General features: G+C 40.4%; 1 protein-coding gene across 1 annotated transcript in view; it reads right to left on the bottom strand.

Moving 5' to 3' along the window:
- Nucleotides 1–280: 280 nt before the first annotated feature.
- The window catches only part of GPS1 (geranyl diphosphate synthase 1), a 45992-nt gene continuing 27304 nt past the window's right edge, over nucleotides 281–18968 (bottom strand). Inside the window, exons 8-13 of the mRNA XM_087676368.1 lie at nucleotides 5831–5902; nucleotides 4713–4798; nucleotides 4266–4398; nucleotides 1607–1696; nucleotides 1261–1359; nucleotides 281–1044 (exon numbers count right to left, since the gene is read on the bottom strand). Of these exons, the coding sequence (XP_087532494.1) occupies nucleotides 865–1044; nucleotides 1261–1359; nucleotides 1607–1696; nucleotides 4266–4398; nucleotides 4713–4798; nucleotides 5831–5902 (660 nt within the window). The 3' untranslated portion in view covers nucleotides 281–864. The remainder of the gene's footprint in view (nucleotides 1045–1260; nucleotides 1360–1606; nucleotides 1697–4265; nucleotides 4399–4712; nucleotides 4799–5830; nucleotides 5903–18968) is intronic.

Here is an 18968-nt window from a genome sequence, read left to right on the forward strand (position 1 = left end):
TTTTAAACTGATAACTTTTTGTGAATTTTCGGGTTTTGTTTTAGCTTGACATGTGGCATTACAGCCTATCAAGCTTTCAGAAATTCATTCTAGGCTAACTATGTTAAACTCATGGTTGGTTTAACTATGTTGAACTAGGAATCTCAAACTGAAAGATTGTTCAAAGATTACAATTAGGAGCTGGGAAGGAATTAAAAAAATTTAACCTGAACAATCAATCCACACACTATTTCAACCAATCTTACTGACTCCTAATATCTTGCACAAGGTGCTGCCAACATTCAAACAGCTAATCAGTTCAGAGATGTGTAGGTCCAAAAAATTCAGACTTCCAAAAATAACAATTGGAATTCAGAAGTTCATACAACACCATAATTATTAGAGAATCTTAGAATTCTCACCGTCAAAATACAACAGAAATCTAAAAGCTTCCACACCGCCCCAAATGATATTTGAGCAGCAAACCAGTAAACCACAGTGACCAGTAGGTAGTACAATTGGATACCATGCTGGGAGCTTTAGGGCAAGGTTTGCTGTAAGTTGCTTAATACTGCCTGTATGAACTGCAACTAGAAATTTCTTAATCGAACTCTCAATGATGAGCAATGTTCCTGTGAATAACTCCTCATTCCAGCCAGTCTACAAAGCAGTGGACTCCTGTTCGTCTTTAATTGCCTTTGCAATCATGATAAACATGCCTATATCCCCAAACTCCATGCTTGGCTAGTTCCAAGCATCAAAGTATCTTATGGGCATACAACTCTTTGTTTACTTAAGTCTAGCATTGCCTCGAGCCTTTCAACACTTTACCAATTATACACAAAAAATATGCAGCCCTTTGCTAAGAGACATAGCAAATCACTATCACTTTGTCCGTGTGACCACTTGCTCTGTGATATCAACTAGTGCCTTTCTGCACTTGTTTGCTCGTTCTGAGTGACATGCTGGCAAAGCATTGATTGCTGCAGCTGCCTGTGTCGCATGATCAGAGGCTAGTTTGCGTGTCCTCTCAATGCCATCACTTTGTTTCAGCAACTCTACAGCCTAGTAAAAATAAAGTTTTCACAGATTACACCAAAATCTGCACTTGAAAAACTTTAGCTCCACTAAGTCATAGAATCCTCCTTGCAATGACAAATGAATCACTTAGAACAGCCAACGAAATTTTGAATTGGGAAAGATCCCTCTCAAATACTATCTAGGTCATTTCTCAAGCACTGTCTAATGACTGAAATACCAAACAAATAAACAGGATCTTACCAGGTCAACATCCCCTGTGTTCTTGAATTTGCGACTAATCAACTCATATAGCTGTGGCTGCTGCTCCAAAGCAAAAAGCAATGGGGCTGTCACAATTCCCTGCAGAACCAACATTTTGCACTGAGTCCTTCAATGGGAATATCTCGTTCAAGCTTCAGAAATGCCCAGTTCAATCTAGACCCTGAATGGTAGTAACTTGTGAAGGACCGACGTAGCTTTGATTTTGTACAACAAAGTAAAACTTCCTTGTTATTCTACTCCTTACATGACATATAACAAGCTGAACAAAACAAAAAAGCAAACCAAACATGCACATAAGAGTGAAGAGAAAGTAAGTCTTCTTTACTTGTCGAATATCTGAAAGGGCACCTTTGCCAAGAGATGCCGTGGTTCCAGTAAAATCGAGCATATCATCTACAAGCTGAAATGCCATTCCCTGCAAATAAAGGATGCTCTATGTTAAACTTGAGCATAAACTACTTGGGCTCCTAGATCCAATCAATCAGGCACTGGATGGCTCAGTACTGGGATGATGAAAAAGGATGCAATGCAAACACATTTAAATTTCAGCAGTAGAGGGACCACATACATTTGAGATAAGCTTCCAACTGCAGTTCCGTGGAGCTGGGGCAGAAACATAGAACTAAAGTTTTACAAAGATCTACTGTGCTGCCAATTTCAATGGTATCTCTAGGTGTGGTAATAAGGAGGAGTTTCACAAAGCACAGCAACAATACTCACAATCCCATCCCTCTTTCTAAAAACAAGCTCTACACCTCTTCAGCTCTGGGGCAATAAATCCAAATGCATTGTATGGCAAGTCACCTTTGGGAAACATGTAAAGAGTTCATACTCTCATGGAGCCTCTAGAAAGGCATGTATTTTGGATTAGTCCATTCTGATGTATGCACCATGCCCAAAAAAACTCATAGTGGTTCCCGTTATTTTGCGTCTTTTATTGATGATCACTCTAGAAAGCTATGGGTTTACTTGCTTACGCAGAAAACTTGAACAATTCAATGACTCATGTGCCTGGCAACCTGTTCATCATTTCCATTGTTGCTCCTGCCTGGACTAGTACAATAGATCATCTTCATCGTTAATGTGTGTTTCCAGCTCTTGCTGCCACCCCAGCACGCACATGGCAGTTCCCAACCATCAGCAACTTATGAAGGTTGCTTTGCAGCAGATTCATGCCATCTACAGCAAGTTACACCTTTTTTATCAGCCCTACATCAAATATCTACGTTTTTGTGTTTTCTTCACTACTAAAGGGCTGCCCAGCAGTTGCCTTGGCGGCAACCATCATCCTGAAGAGATTTCGGCATATCCTTCATCTCTAACAACCCTTGAGGAATATGTTTCGCTCCCTCTACTTCTGTCCTTCATCTTGTAGTGTCTACTCTGCTATTCCACTGCCCAGAGGACTGTGTCACACTCCCTCCATATAGCAGCTCCTTTCCTCATCATCGACACCCCACTCGAAGGAGTGTGTTTTGCTCCCTTCACAGTGCAGGTTCCTTCCAGGTGCTGTCGCCTGATCAGCCAGGATAATGCTGTTGTCTCCAAGCTTTGCACCCTTGTATCAGCATGATTCATTCAGTATGATTCAGTGTTCATCATTCTTCATTCATCTTCTTCTCCAATGTATCTGAGTTTCTTTGTCTCAGTGTTTCTCCCCGCAAACCATACCATTTCTTGACATGGTATCAAAGCATACCATTCCTAGGCACTTCAACAAAAATAAGGGTCCAAGGATATGCTTCCCTTGCCTTAAATTGAGAGTGCACATGCACAAGAGCTAGTGTACCACATAATAGCTAGTAAAACCTGCTTAGCCACCACCATGATCCCTGCTAGAAGTAGACTGGTTGTGCCCCAATAACAAGAATCTTCCTAATGCTCAATGAGGGGGGAGCCAGCTGCTGTTCTGAAGTTATGTCAGATCCAATATGATGGTCCACAAGGAACCAGGGTGAAATGATTGTATGAGATCTCCAATCAGGTTGCTGTGTGCACAAACTCAGAGACCATGTGACTTGAACTAATTAAATATAATCATTTTCAGTTACTGTTATATCATTTAATGTCAGTAATGATTCGGTTTCTTTTTGCAGGCAAAACATTTTTCTCTGGTTTGGAAAGTCAGAAAGGTCATTAAGCCCTTGAACAAAGGACTTTGCAACCTAATGATAGAGAATAACGATCATATGTGCATGTGGGAACGATTTGCACCTTTAGAGATCATCTTTAGAGATTGTGCTATTTCCTCCTAGTAAAGAATAAACTACAATCAAAAAGCATAAAGACAATAAACTGCACCACGGAGACATACTCCAGCAAAATACAATTAAGGGATGTTTTGAGTTTGCAAATTATACTTTAGGTCAGGTCAAATATGATCAGTATGTTAGCTACCCAAAATATTAAAAATTGGAAAGCATATGCATAAATCAAAATTTCCCCAAGTTTGAAGAAAATATTAATGTTGGAAAAAATGGCCAACATTGAGGGTAAGTCAAGGCAAAATGTCAACATCTGGGAAAATTATCAAAGTTTGGAGAAACCCCCAAAAGCTGCCACATACTGAAACATTAATGATTAGGTACATTAACTTCATTACATACGTACAAAACATACCGAACCTATTACACTGATTAAAAGTCAATGAGATTGGCATGATCAAGCCTACAACAGAACCAGAATTTCAGGTAAAAAAGACAGAAAAGTGCTCCTCACCCAGAAAGTGACTGCACAGTCCTCTGCTACTCCACCCAATCTAGCTTGGCTGGACTTATTCTTCCTACCTAGAGAGGTGAGGATCATAAACTCTTCCTACCTTGCAAGAAACATTCTTTAGCCCAATTTGGCATGCTACGTATGCAATGGTTGGCCTAAGATATAGAGTCTGAACATTTATTGCTAGATTACGGCACAGTCTTCAGCTATTGAGAATGCTCAGATTCATCACATTGTTTGTAAAGACAGGGAGAATTCATGATTACCAGATGCCGACCATAATCATAAGCATATGTAGCAACTGCTCCTGACTGCCCAGCAAGAAGAGCAATCGCTTTGCAACTATTTGCCATAAGAGATGCAGTTTTATAAAACGTCTTTTCCAAGTAGTACTCCATGCTGTTAAAGATAACAAAAAACTGTCAGATAGCAATTCTGATAACTCAGAATACATTGAGATGCTTTCAAAGAACATATACACCAATACCTATCTACAAGCCATAATAGCTCCATTATAAAATATACATTGTGAAGATTTTTCTGTACAATAATAGGCATCCTCCCATCAAAAAGATCCCAGAAAATGGAACGATAAACAGGAAGCAACCATTCAGCAGAAATACTTCAATCCTAGTCTCCACAGTCAACAACAGGTATCCCAATTTTCTCTCCGTGAATAGCCCTACGTAACTACCAGTTTCTAAGAGGCTTACCTGCATACTTTTTCAGTGCTAGAAGTCATTTGCATAATTTCTCCTGTAACAAGATGTTCCAATACTTTGGATAGCAGTTCCACAACCTACAGAATCCCCACCACCCAAAAAATGGAAGGAAAAATCGACACGAAATTCACAAAATTGTCTTTTTTTCTACTTGAAGCCAAGAAACAAGGAAATTTAGGTTTTCAGACGTTGATAATATGGTTTAATTCATTTTTCTTAATTGCAAAAAGAAAACAATGTGTCATTGAATCTGCAAACACCAATATGTAAATCATCTGTACGCATTGCAGAGGTAATTATGCTTCACATTATTATATTATTCAGGCTTAGAGCATACAGAGATCCTTAAAAATTGGACTTGCACCCACTTTCATATTGGAGGGGCATCTTTCTACTGGCCCCTTTAGACTCACAAAGAACACTCCTGCCCCTTTCTACTGGCCCCTTTGCTCTAGTGGCCAGAAAGCTTGTCTCAACACTGATGGATGCTTTATGGTCTTGAATGTTATGGCCTTTAACACAGAATGATCAGCATTCAGTGAACATCATGCAAAACTTAGACATCTATATTGCAAGCATGGATAAAGAATCTGCAGAGTGCATTGCCACATTACATAGTTAAAGAACATTTCATTGATTTACATACACGCCTCTTATACACTCGAGAAATTGAGTATCTAAGCCCTTAAGGATTTGACAATCTGGAAAAACAAAGAAGTTTGTATGTCATTTGATCATGTTTCTCTTGCCATAAATTAGTCTCTTTTCCATGGCAGTTACCTACATACACATGTCAACCAAGTGCTACCTGATATAAGCTTCTTTTCTCACTTGTTTACTTAGACTGAAAATTGTACAAAAACACTTGCAATGAGGAATGTAGCTGTCAAAAGAAATGAGCGGAGTATCTTTACAGATCAGCATCAGTCTCAGAACATCCTGATCCTTTTCGTTAGAAACGGTGGCATGAAAGTGTGATAAATAATATTAAAGGTTCATTGAGACTCTCTGGAATAGCATGTGTATCAACCATATCACAAAATGTCACCCCTAAACTCTGTTCACTGCATACTCACTTATTATTGATTGACTAGCCACTCAAGAATTACCTCTGTATTTTTTAGAGATGCAAGTGCCACTGATGCTCTGGATAAGAGAAAGTCTCCTGCCAACACTGCAAGCTGGCACAAAAGCCACAGGTCAGGAGACTGCACAGCAATCAAGCATTTTCAGTGCATAAACATTAGTATGGTTCCTTCAAATAGTCCATACACTGCCATCACGGGTGATATGATTCACATTTTATCAATGGGCCAATACAGCAAAGTGTTTGATACTATTACAAACAGTGATTCAAATAGGTCAAGTGGGAATAAGCCACACGATTAACAAAATCATTCACAAAGCAGGTCAACACAGCTGAAAAGAGTAACAAGAGTGCATTAACTTACAACCTCAGTGAGCATTCCTTCAAATAGTCAATCACATTGCCACCAAAAGTGACACTTTATTCATGTTTTACATAAGTTCCAACAGGCTGGATAACAGCAAACTGTTCAGTACTACTATAAACAGTCATTCAAATTGATCGCACCAGTGTAGGCCACAATTTACAAAAATCATTCACAAATCAGGTGAATGACAATGTACGAAAGCAACAAGAGATATGCCGGTGCTAATTTAAAAAGCTTTCAAGGTACAAACTTCATCAGCAGGCAATCTTACTTAAAAAGAGCTTCATGCATTCACTTATGAGAAATGGCACTGAAGCAACATGCTGCAATCAAAAGCAGACACATTTTGCATTTCCATGGTAAGGCACATCTCAAAAACAAAAAGGTAAATTCACTTAGTCCTACAGACTATGCAAGTTGCTAGGATAACCCTCCTAGGAGCACCATATTTGCTTAATATCAGTCTAAAATCATAGTTCAATAACATTACAATCCTAGAGTAATTGATATTCACCATACCTAAGAAGATTAAAGCTTGCTTACATGAAGCCCTAAAAATGATGGCTAAATTGTGCTTAATTTGTATAGAACATATGGCACACATAAAACCGTATTGGCCAAGTGAAGCCCCTCATCAAGAACTTTATTTGGTCGAGAGGAGATGGGAGCCCAACCAAGGGAAAGGTAGCTTGGGATGCCATCATTCACCTTAAATCTAGAGATGACTTGCAGATCATTGACCCAGATTGCCAAAGCAAGGCCATATTGGTGAAGCTTATTGTTTGGGATCTCTTCTTATTAGCAGTCATGAGTGTGTAGCATAGTCATCTCCTACTTGTGAGCCTCAATCTGAGTCAGACAGGGACATTAGGAGCTCTGACATTTAGTCTTGTGTTTTGGCAGAGAAGGTAGCTCTTTCTCGAGCATGCATTTTTTTTTCGAATCAGTTTTCAATGTGTTCACACTGGCTGCTTAGTTTCCAGCCTCTGCATTTCTTTTTCAATGGACCTGGACTACATTCACACTAGCCAAGACGAGGCGATCAGCCAATCCAGTAGGCAACAGCATTTTCTTGATTATTTTATTCAGGTTGGTCAGTATTTTTGGGGCCAGTTTGACCAGGTCGGCCAGATTTGGGCATTTTCCGCTATTTATAGCAAGCCCAATCAGATGGCTGATTATTCACAAATTCATTCTTGCAGGTTTTAGCACACGCCAGTGTACAAGGACTCTTCTTTGTCTTCAGGTGCTGCCTACCATCATCAGCCTGATCCAGAGCCCTTACTGACACCTTGGGCTACAGGCAAGGACTGATCAGTCTTCTTTTGTTTCAGCTTTCATTTAGTTAAGTGCAGGTTTTCTCCTTCCATCCTATTCTTTCATTGCAGTCTTCCTTGTCTCTTCTCTCTCCATGTTCATGTTTCTTCTTTTGCTGTCACATGGTATCATCGCCAATGTGAGGACTTGAAGATTCTGGGAAGAGAAGACCACACTCAGCTTGCTGTTTGGAGCAGATGTATCGCAAAGAAGGGCCTTTTACATAGTGTGTAGGGCAACTACAACTTCCTTTTGCAAGATGTAGCTGATTTACCCTCCGTTTGGGCAGCTTGACACCAAAATGCAAATTTTCTAGTATGCTTGCAAATTCTTTGGGTTAGCAACATTGTTAGTTCATGTGTAAGTCAGTGCATGCCAATTAGGGCTGGGCACACTTGTCCTTATTTTAGGCATTTTATTGTGATTTATTTGTGTGGCTTTACCACACAACCAGTGACTTACTGTTGTACGCAATTGTCTCATGTTTGGTATATGGATTCCATTCCCAACCACATCTCTGAGTTCTCTTCCTTTACAGTGTTCTTCTTTTTTTGATGTCTTGTGTTCAACGGTCTATTCCAACACTTGTATACACTTCCATTGTTGCATCCACTTTTGAGATGGTATCAAATTGCAAGATCTAGGTCCCTGCTATGATTTCTCTACTAATTTCAAGCTTTCTCCTTCATTTGTTGATCAAGCGACTGGTTGCTGCTGTCCACCGTGCAAATTTCCCTCTGATTCTTCTGTGTTTGCTGCATTTACTGCAGTATCAGCTCACGTCAGCCCTCCCAGGATATGTATTTTCAGGCTGCAACCCTCTGGCAGCATCTGACGGCTCCTGTATTGCTGTCACCTATTGTGTTTAACCCAAATTTTCTGTGTTTTCAGCCTTTGACACTTCTCCACTATTGGCAACATCTTCTGATTGTTTTCTTGCAGATTTTGGTGCTAACAGCTTTGTGTTTTTGTGATCAGCCTATAAATATTGTGTGTGCACTATATTTTGTGCAATCTATACTGTTTGGTTGGCTGCCTTCTCTCTGTCTTCTCTTCTTATCCTCTCCATATGGCTCCTCCATGCACTTCTACAAATGATAAGTTATATGGACCTGACTATCTAACATGAAGTGCTATCATGAAAGCTTGGTTTGTGTAGAAGTGGTTATGGTACATTATTTGTGGAGCTATTCTCCATCCTCAGTGCCCTTTTCCACTTCCTAAAGATTTTCATGAGGACAACCATGAGGAAGTTGTACTTACATGGGATACAGATGATGCACATGCCTATTTTGCTCTTCTTTGATGCATTTCTAAAGAAGTTCTACTGACGGTTACCTCCTGCAAGACATCTCCCTAAGTATGGTACTAGTGAGGAGCTAGCTCAAAGGTATCTTCGGATTTGACATCAAAGTTTGATGCATCGGTAACTGTCTTAAATACTCAGGTGAGATCCAAGCTTTGACGTTTGAGAAATTTTGTGCACTACTAATAAAGAAAGAGTTGCGGCATAAAGCCCGAGAAGGTAGCAGTGGTGGAGATGTTGCATTCTCTACCAATGCAAAAGACAAAGGTGGTTCCTCTACCAACGGTGACAAAAAGAAGAAGGGTGGTAAGAAAAAGTTTCAAGGAGAGTGTTTCTACTGCAAGAAAAAAGGACATGCAATTGCATATTGTTGTGTTAAGAAGGCAAATGAAGGCAGATGAAAAGAATGGCATTGTGAAGACTAAAGGGAATGAGACATCCAATATAGCTGCCAATCCCCTAAGAGGCTCCATTTCAGAGGTTGGAGGCCAAATCTCAAGAATAACCCCAACCACATCGCAAATAGCCTTGTTACCAAGAGGAGCAATTGGATAGTGGGGAAACAATCACTACACACCAAGCCCTAGTGCATTTTATGGGTTTGCACAATCAAATACATCATGGTGGAGACCCCAAGCCTTAACCACAAAGGTTAGATGTTTCAAGTGCAAGGAACCCCACTATCAAAATGGATGCCCCATGGAAAACCATCCCAACAAGTGGATCTAGGGTCATAGTCACAAGTGCTTATGGAGAAGAGGAGCCATGACCCTCATGCATCCAGGAAATCCCCAATGGAAGTGAAGAGAGCCTAGACCACCCAAGAGTCGGAACAGTTAGTGCACGTCCCAATGCATGGTGGCTCGGGTAGCAACAATACAACACTTATACCTCAAGGGAAGAGTGAGTGAAGGGAATCAAGCAATCGTGATAGACACAAGAGCCACTAACAATTTTATCACACCAGATTGTGCAACAAAACATAGACTCAAACTATCTAAGACCCCAAAAGGATTAACAAAGGTCAAGCAAAGGAGATCAAGCAAGTCTTTGCAGTGCAAGTGGAAGCAGGTAAATGGAAGGCCAAGCTCAACTTTCTAGTCATACCCATAGACAACTTTGAAGTCATTTTGGGCCTGGAGTTCTATGACAAATATATCATTGCAATGTTTGAAAAAGGAGTTAATGAAATGCTACTGGATATGCAAGGAGAGAGTGTAAGAGTACCATATGAAAGAACACAACTCCCAAGCAAGACATCAATCAAAGTGCAAATGAAGGAGAGTAAGTTTGGAGTCTCGTGCCAAATTGCAAAGTCGGCACCTAATAAACCAAGAGCACCAGTCCAAGTAACACCTTAGAAAGTTACCAATATTTAGCCCCGCAACATGACTTGCAATGCCAAACAAGTGGAGAAATCAATAAAGCAGGGAGACGTGGTGTATTTATGCATGATCCAACCTATAGAGCAAGAGGTCGCCAAGAAGCCCAAACCACAAGTTGGCAACAAAGAAGTGGAAGCGATACTTGAGGAATATGCAAATGTAATACTAGCAGAACTACCCAAAGGCCTACCCCCCAAAAGAGAGGTGGACCACAAGATTGAGCTAATCCCAAGGGCAATCCCACCAACTAGAAACCCATACCGCATGAATCACACTGAACTCATGGAGTTGAAGAAGCAATTACATGAATTGGAGGAGCAAGGATTTATCCAACCCAACAAATCCCCCTTCAGTGCCCAATGTTGTTTATCAAGAAGAAGGATGGGGGCTCTGATTATATATAGACTATAGGACTCTTAATAAGATCACCATCAAGAACAAGCATCACATGCCCTTGGTTGAAAACCTATTAGATAAACTCCATGGAGCCGAATATTTCAGCCACATAGATCTTAGGTTAGGATACCACCAAATCCATATAGCTAAAGAAGGCACTTCCAAAATAGCTTTTCGTACCTAATATGGAAGCTTCGAGTGGCCCATCCTAGGGTTTGGACTGAGTAATGTGCTCGATACCTTTTGTGGCTTAATGGATGGAGTATTCCGGCCAGAGATAAATGTATTTATCATTATCTACATAGATGATCTCCTAGTGTATAGCAAAACCTTAGAGGAAAACAAAAACACTTAAGATTAGTCTTTGAGAAGCTAAGACACCAGAAACTGTATGCCAAACCCGAAAAATGTGAGTTTAGAATGGAGTTAAAATTCCTAGGATTCATCGTAGGCAAGGAAGCCATCAAAGTAGACCCCAAGAAAGTAGCTGCAACGAAGAAGTTCCGATGTTTTGTAGAAGATTCATTAAGAATTACAGCATGGTAACCACTCCACTATCCCATCTAGATAAAGGAGATGGAAATTTCACATGGGGGAGTGAGCAATAAGCTGCTTTTGAGCTCATGAAAGAATATATGAGTCAAACCCCGTACTCAAAGTGTCAAACTTTATCAAGCCCTTCGAAATCTCCACAGTACATCGAAGTATGGCATTGGGGGAGTGTTAATGCAAGATGGGCACCCCGTAGCTTATCAATTCAAGAAGTTCACAGATACAGAAACTAGGGAGCACACATGAGAAGGAAATGCTAGCAGTAATTCACTGCCTTAGAAAATGGAAGTACTATGTACAAGACAAACACACAGTTGTGTTCACACACAATATATCACTCAAATACTTTCAGTCCTAGCCCAAGTTGTCTGCCAAACAAGCCAGATGGCTCAACTTCCTAGCAAAGTTTGACTTGGAGATCAAACACAAGCCAGGCTCCACAAACAAAATAGAAAATACACTAAGTCACAAGGCTAATTTAAAGGCAATGAGTGTAGTCAATAGCAACTCCTTGAGTTAGTGAAAGAGGCTTTAGAACGTGACCAAGAAATGCACAAGATCATAGAATAGGTGAGAGCTGAAAGGACACCTCATGGCATCTATACCCTAGGGGAGGGAATTTTGTTTGTAGAAAAGAGATTGTACATTCCTAATAGTGTGGAGTTGAAGTAAGTCATACTACATGAAGTGTATGATGGGAAGTTAGGGGGACATAAGGGATAGAGCAAGACACTTGAGGACCTCCGAAAACAGTTCTTTTTGCCAAACATGAAGGAGGAAGTCGCAAACTATGTCAACACTTGCCCCACTTGCCAACTAGTGAAAGCACTACGCTCCAAGCCAACAGGTTTACTTCAACCAATGTCGGTACCTAGCTGGCCATGGGACGTTATTAGCATGGATTTTATTATGAAACTCCCTAAATTCCATGGCTATCCCATCATCTTTGTAGTGGTCAACTATTTTTCCAAACAAGCCCACTTTATATCTACCAAGCCACCCTTGAATGCCAAGGAGATAGCCCGCCTCTTCTTCACACAAGTCTTCAAGTTATATGGGCTAACCTTAGCCATTGTATCAAATCGAGATGGTCGCTTCATGAGTGACATGTAGAAGGAACTCTTTAAGACTCTAGAAACATAGTTGAGATTCTCATTATTCTTCCACTCCGAGAGAGATGGGCAAACAAAAAGAGTGAACCAAGGCATTGAAGACTATCTCAGAAGCTATTCCAAGGTGGACCAAAAAGATTGGGTCTTGTATCTTGATGTACTCGAGTTCCACTACAATAGCTCAATTCATTCAGCAATAGGTTGCACACCCTTTGAGTTAGCCATAGGGAAAGAAGTCATCACACCCTTAGCCTTAGCCTCAAGAGCTACCAAAGTCGAAGATCAATATGCAGAAGACTTCTTGAAGAAATGGAGGGAAAGAAATGCAACCCTTGAGCAGAGTTTGGAAAAGAGCAAAATCAGCATGATTGAATAGGCCAACAAGAAATGCAAGGCAATCCTCTTCACAAAGGAGACGTGGTTTTGATCAACTCCAAGCATATGTCCCTTCCAAAGAATATGAGTCCCAAGTTCAACCACTCCTACTATGGACCTGAATAAGGTCACATACAAGCTAGACCTACCAGAAAGCATCTATGTTCACAATCCATTCCATGCATGCCTTTTGTGCAAGTTTTACCCCGACACCCAATAGGGGCAGCACATTCCATCGCTTCATTCTAACGGCCCCTTCAAAGTAGAAGCAATCCTTCGGCGCCAGGAACAAAAAGGTTACCCCGAGTACCTCACTAAGTGGAAAGGGCACCCTCTCAAAGAAGCCACTTGGATTTCGAAAGCGAAGGCCCACGAATATGGCAACAAGGAGTTATTCATGGTGACTATTAAGGAATTGTGTTCCTTGGCACAATAAATATCTAACACTACATCATGGGTATTGGATAGTGGTGCCTCCTATCACATGACCAACAAAAAAGGTCTATGTAGTTCTATGAAGCCTTTGCAAGAATCCATCACTGTGATGGTTGTAAACGATGCAAAATGACCTGCTGAGAGCACAAGTACTATTTCCTTTGTTACTGCAAATAGTAAACTTGAGAATCTTCCAAATGTGTTGTATATTCCAAAGATTAAGAGAAATCTTTTATCAAGTGCTTCTATAACTAATCTTGGCCATGAGGTGAGGTTCATTAAGACAAGTGCAGAAATTATCAACAGTGCTGACAAAGTTGTCGACAAAGGAGAAAGAAAGAACCACCTGTATGAGCTAAGTGCTCTTACAGCCACCGCTGGTGTGGAAACGAGTAAACTTTGGCATGAAAGATTTGGTCACATTGGTTTTGCAGTGTTAAAGGAGATGCATAAGTAAGGTATGGTTGCTCACTTACCTGTAGTAACTAAAATGAAGAAACCATGTGAAGCTTGTATAATGGGCAAGCAACAGAAAAAGGCATTTCCACAAGAAAGCAAAAACAACGTGAAGGCTCCTCTAGAGTTGGTACATGCTGACTTGGGTAGTAAAATGCCCACAAAAGCCTTGGAAGGATCTTCATAATTTATGTTGATCGTCGACAACTACATAGGAAGATGTGGACGTACTTCCTTCGTGATAAGTCTCAAGCTCTTGGTAAGTTTAAAGAATAGCTAAAACTTGTTGAGAATGAAACAAGGCAAAGTGTGAAGAAGTTTAAAATATATGGTAGTGGTGAGTTCAACTCAAAGGAGTTTAAAGACTTTTACAAGAGCAAAGGGATTGAGCGTCAATTGAAGGCACCTCATACACCTCAACAAAATGGCCTTATTGAATACCGAAATCGCACTATTGTGAAAATGGCAAGGTGCATGCTTAAGGGCAAGGATTGTCTAACTAGTTTTAGACAAAAACTCTTAATACTACAGTCTGCATTCTCAATCGGAGTTACATAAAGGCTCTTAAGGAAAAAACTCCTCATGAGGCCTATTTTGGTAAGAAACCATTTGTCTCACATTTTAGAACTTTTGGATGTGAATGTTATGCACATATTTTAAAGAATAAGAAAAACAAGTTAAATCCAAAAAGCACAAAATGTATCTTCTTGGGTTATAGTGATGAACAAAAGACTTGCAAATTGTATAACCAAGAGACAAAGAAGATCATAGCGAGTTGTAATGTGGTGTTCAAAGAGCAACCACATACAATAAAGAAGAAGAATATAAGTTCTTCCACTTTATCATCCAGCAAAGAAATAGTCCACTATGAACCTATCCTACGAGTCATCTCTACTCTCAAGGAGGAGGAAGTATCATCTTTGGATAATGAGGACAAAGTTCACCAACCTGCAATCACGTCATTGGAAAAGCCATTGCCATGATGGGTGAAGTAACTCTATGATCACAGTAAACCCATGCCTACCATAGTTGAGGAAAAGGCAAATGGACCAAGGAGATCTCTAAGAATAGAGAAGCAAAGAAAGACTTCTGCTCACATAGTTAATATAGCCTTGATGGCTAAGATTATGAGAGAAGTAAAGGAGTCAGCAAATTTGGAAGAAGCACTTGCTCATCTAGCATGGAGAGTAGCTATGCAAGCTGAGTATGATAGCATAATGAAGAATGGTACTTAGGAGCTAATGGATTGGCCAAAAAATAGGAAGATTATGGACATTAAGTGGATCTGGAAGGTAAAGTACGAGGTTGATGGCAGCTTAGAAAAGTATAAAGCTAGATTAGTTGCATATGGATTTTCACAAGTTGAAGGATTTAATTTTTAAGAATCATTTGCTCCAACTACTAAAATGACCACTGTTTGTATAGTACTTGCAGTGGCTGCTCATAAAAAATAGCCAGTTTACCAAATGGATATCAAATCACAGTTCTTGAATGGTGACCTCAAGAAGAAGGAGTACATGGCTCAACCACCAAGATTTGAGGCCCCCCATTCTGAGAACAAAGTTTGTAAGCTAAAGAATGCACTATATGGGCTAAAACAAGCCCCTAGAGCATAGTACCAATGGATAGATAAATTCTTTCTAGGATTGAATTTCAAAAAATGTGCCTTAAATGCTAACTTGTATGTTTACAAGGATAGTGAAAAGTCTATAGTGATTGTCTTGTATGTGAATAAACTTCTTATTATAGGTAACTATGAAGATATGATCCATCAGACTCAAAAGATTTTGAGCTCTGAGTTCGAAATGATAGACTTAGGCTTATTGCACTATTGTTTGGGAATTGAAGTCAAGAGCCTCGCAAGATCTTCATCTCTCAAAAAAAGTATGCATGGGAGATCCTAAAAGCATTTGGTATAACTGAGTATAAGAAGATAGCTACACCTATGGAGATCAATGTAAAGTTATCCATTGAGGATACATCAGCACTAGTAGACATTGGGAGGTACAGGAGGTTGGTTGGCAACCTCATTTACTTGTGTAACTCTAGGCCACATATCAGTTTTGCTGCTAGTGTTTTGAGCAAGTTCTCAAACAATCTACGAGAAAGTCATTGGAAAGCTAGGATACGAGTACTCATATACTTAAAGGAAACTCTTCACTATAATATCACATACAATTCCAAAAGTGTTGTTATAGAGAACTATGATTCGAATTGGACAGGTGACAGTGACTCCAAGAAATTAGTTTCTGGATACTGTTTCTCTTTAGGTTCAGGAATCTTCTCTTGAATCGGTAAGAAGCAAATGTGGCATTGTCTTCTATACCGAAGGAGAGGACAAGGCAGTTTAGTTGGATTTGCTGCATGTGAAGTGGTATGGTTAAGGAGAATTCTATGGCATATGGAAATACAAGACGAAGATCCAACAGTGCTAAGATGTGATAATCATAGTTACATTGCCATTGCCAAAAATTTAGTTTTTCATGTGCGCACCAAACACATTGAGATCCAGTATCACTATGTGTGTGACTTGATCAAAGATGGGATAGTAGAGTTGGTCTACTGTCCAACGGAGGAGAATGGAGCAGATATCTTCACCAAAGTTCTTACAAAGGATCTCCTTCGAATTCATCTTTAGAGACTCGGCATTGGACCGAGAATGTAGTTCACCTACGAGTGGACATTGAGAGGGAGTGTTAGCTATTATATGTCAGATGAGGTCTGTGTGACCAGATGGCAAAAAGGTGACCTCAGTGAATCTAGCCTTTAGGTTAGATAGAGTAGTTATCATGGTAGCAACTCAAGGCACGATACATCTAGCTACGGGGCGTGGGAGTTATAAAGGACCTCTATTTTGGGGTTTAGGGCCACGAAACCGGCCCTTGGTTGGGGGATCTCAGGGGGCCACCAGCCCCCCCTAACAAGGGTCTGGAGGCAACGCCCCCAACCCGGTAATAAAGGAAATATTCCCTCGAATATTCCTTGGCAAGCTAGGAAATGTTCATAATACGATCAGACATGCCGATCAGACTACCTTCCTGGGCTATAAAAGGAAGACCCCTCTAAAGCCATTGTCAATCTATATTTCACCCAATCATAGTTCTTCCAGCTACCCTTAAGCTCTTCACCTATCATCTATCTGGATCGCCATCTACGCTTCATAGTGGAAGCACACGGGTGGACAAAGCCATCTTTATATCAGTTTGCTTGAAATTAAAGCAATCTTTGTTCTACTCATATCTGTTGTGTGTCTTTAGAATGGCTGCATCAAACCATATGACCCTTTAGGCAGTTTTTGCGACAGGAACAGATGATGGGCAGGCAGTGGACAGGTTATGGCTGTCATGAGATGGCACAGGCTGAGAGTAGAGAGAGAGAGAGAGAGAGAGAGAGAGATTAAAGATTTCTAAGAAAAAAATTTAATTTGTGTGTTTTCCGTATCAATAGGGACTTGTTTTTGAGAATAATGCAGATTAAGACTCATTAACATTGAAACTAACATTAAATGTCAGTGTTTAATGTTGTAGGTTGTTGACATGTGTGTTGTCAGGCTACATGACGTGGCAATTGAAGAACATGTTGTCGGCCTGTCAGACTTCAGGCATGAAAAGCGTCAACCAATAGGGGAAATCCAAGAACAGGCTGTCAGAATGACATGCAGGCTACCTGTCGATTTGCAGGCCGGCGGTGCTTGAGAATGGCTCTGTCAGACCATGCGACCCTTTAGGCTATTATTGCAACAGGGACAGATGATGAACAGGCAGCAAACAGGTTATGGACAGAATGTCGTGAGATGGCACAGGCTGAGACAAGAGAGATTGACACTACAGACCACAGGAAGCGAACTTGCATTTCTCTTCCAGTCAGTTTTTAGTCCTGTTCACATTGGCTACTTAGTTTCTAGCCTTTGTATTTCTTTTTCAATGGATCTGGACTGTGTTCACACTGGCTGGGATGAGGCGACCAGCTGATCCATTAGGCAACATCATTTCTTCAGGTCGGCCAGCATTTCTGGGGTCACTTTGACCAGGTTGGCCAGATTTGTGCGTTTCCTGCTATTTATAGCCGGCCCAGTCAGTTGGCTGGTTATTCATAGATTCATTCTTATAGGTTTCAGCACACACCAATATACAAGGACTCTTCTCCGTCTTCCAGAGCTACCTTCCATCATCCGCCTGATCAATTTCCCTCATTGACACCCTGGGTTGCGTGCAGGGACTGATCAGTCTTCTTTTGTATTCAGCTTTCATTTAGTTCAGTGCAGATTTTCTCTTTCCGTTCTCTTCTTTCATTGTAGTCTTTCTCTTCCCTTCTCTCTCCATGTTCATGTTGTCTCTTTTGTTGCACACTCTCATACTTCCATGCTAGAAGTCTTGGAAAAGGCTATTGCTATGGAGATTAGAGTCAATTACACATGCTCTTGGAGGACCATGGCAGCCTAGATCTTCCAATAAATCAAAGCCAAAGATCTTGGGAGTTGCCAAGCAACCCATTTCATATAGTTAAGAAACTCCTTCATACTTGGGTGTTCATAAATGTATGAAATGGCAATTTTAAACTTTTAATAAAATGCCCAGCCCTTTAAAAAAGATTTTTAATTTTTTTCAATTAACATTTATCATGAATTTATTTGATACACTGATTATTATTAATAATTGGTATTGATTGGAAGAAATTTGTTTGAGTTATTGTCCATCTATGTTTCTTCTATATTTAAAGTTGATATTGGTCGTGGACAATGGACTATAACGCATGCAAATGTTGATGTTATGTTGAATGTTCATTTGCATCATGAATCATCATCAATCTATGTTTGCTATGTAACAGGAATCATATTCTATTATGTATATGAAGATACATAGTTTTTTCCATTTGGCAACTATAGAGGGGATTTAAGGTCAAATTCAGAGATGTCATTAGTCAAGCCTAGCGATCTAAGTGAGGCAGTCTCTTCCCTTTGTTAGCAGACATGTTGTACAATGTCTTCTTTTGTGTACATTCCTATTTGTGAGCCTCAATCTTGAGACTCAATCTAGATCAGGCAATGACTTTGAGAGCTCTAACACTATCTCAGACTGTTATTCATTCTCGTGTGCTAATTTTCTTCTTTCATGCACATTACATGGAGATTAGAGTTCGTTCTCCGTTTCAGATTTCTCCCACCAGCCTCTTCACACTGCACACTGTTGTTTAGTGGGTGCATTTGCCACTTATGTCTTGTGGCAGTAGGGGCGCCTCATTTTCAGCCTCAGGTTGGCCAGATCAGCTGGTCAGACATCATGATGAGCAGATTGGTCTGTTTGCTGGTCATCCTCTATTTATGGCTGCCCCAGTTCATGCCTCCCACATCATCCATCATTCCAACCATCATCACTCTCCCACGTCTTCCTCAGTCAGATCTTCTGCTCAGATTTTCTGCCATCAGTCCACCACCCTCACTCATGCACGTCTCTAGTGTG

This window comes from Lygodium microphyllum, chromosome 4 (assembly GCF_053477565.2).
Source record: "Lygodium microphyllum isolate KBCC chromosome 4, Lygodium_microphyllum_v1.1.10, whole genome shotgun sequence".
Classification (NCBI taxonomy): Eukaryota; Viridiplantae; Streptophyta; class Polypodiopsida; order Schizaeales; family Lygodiaceae; genus Lygodium; species Lygodium microphyllum.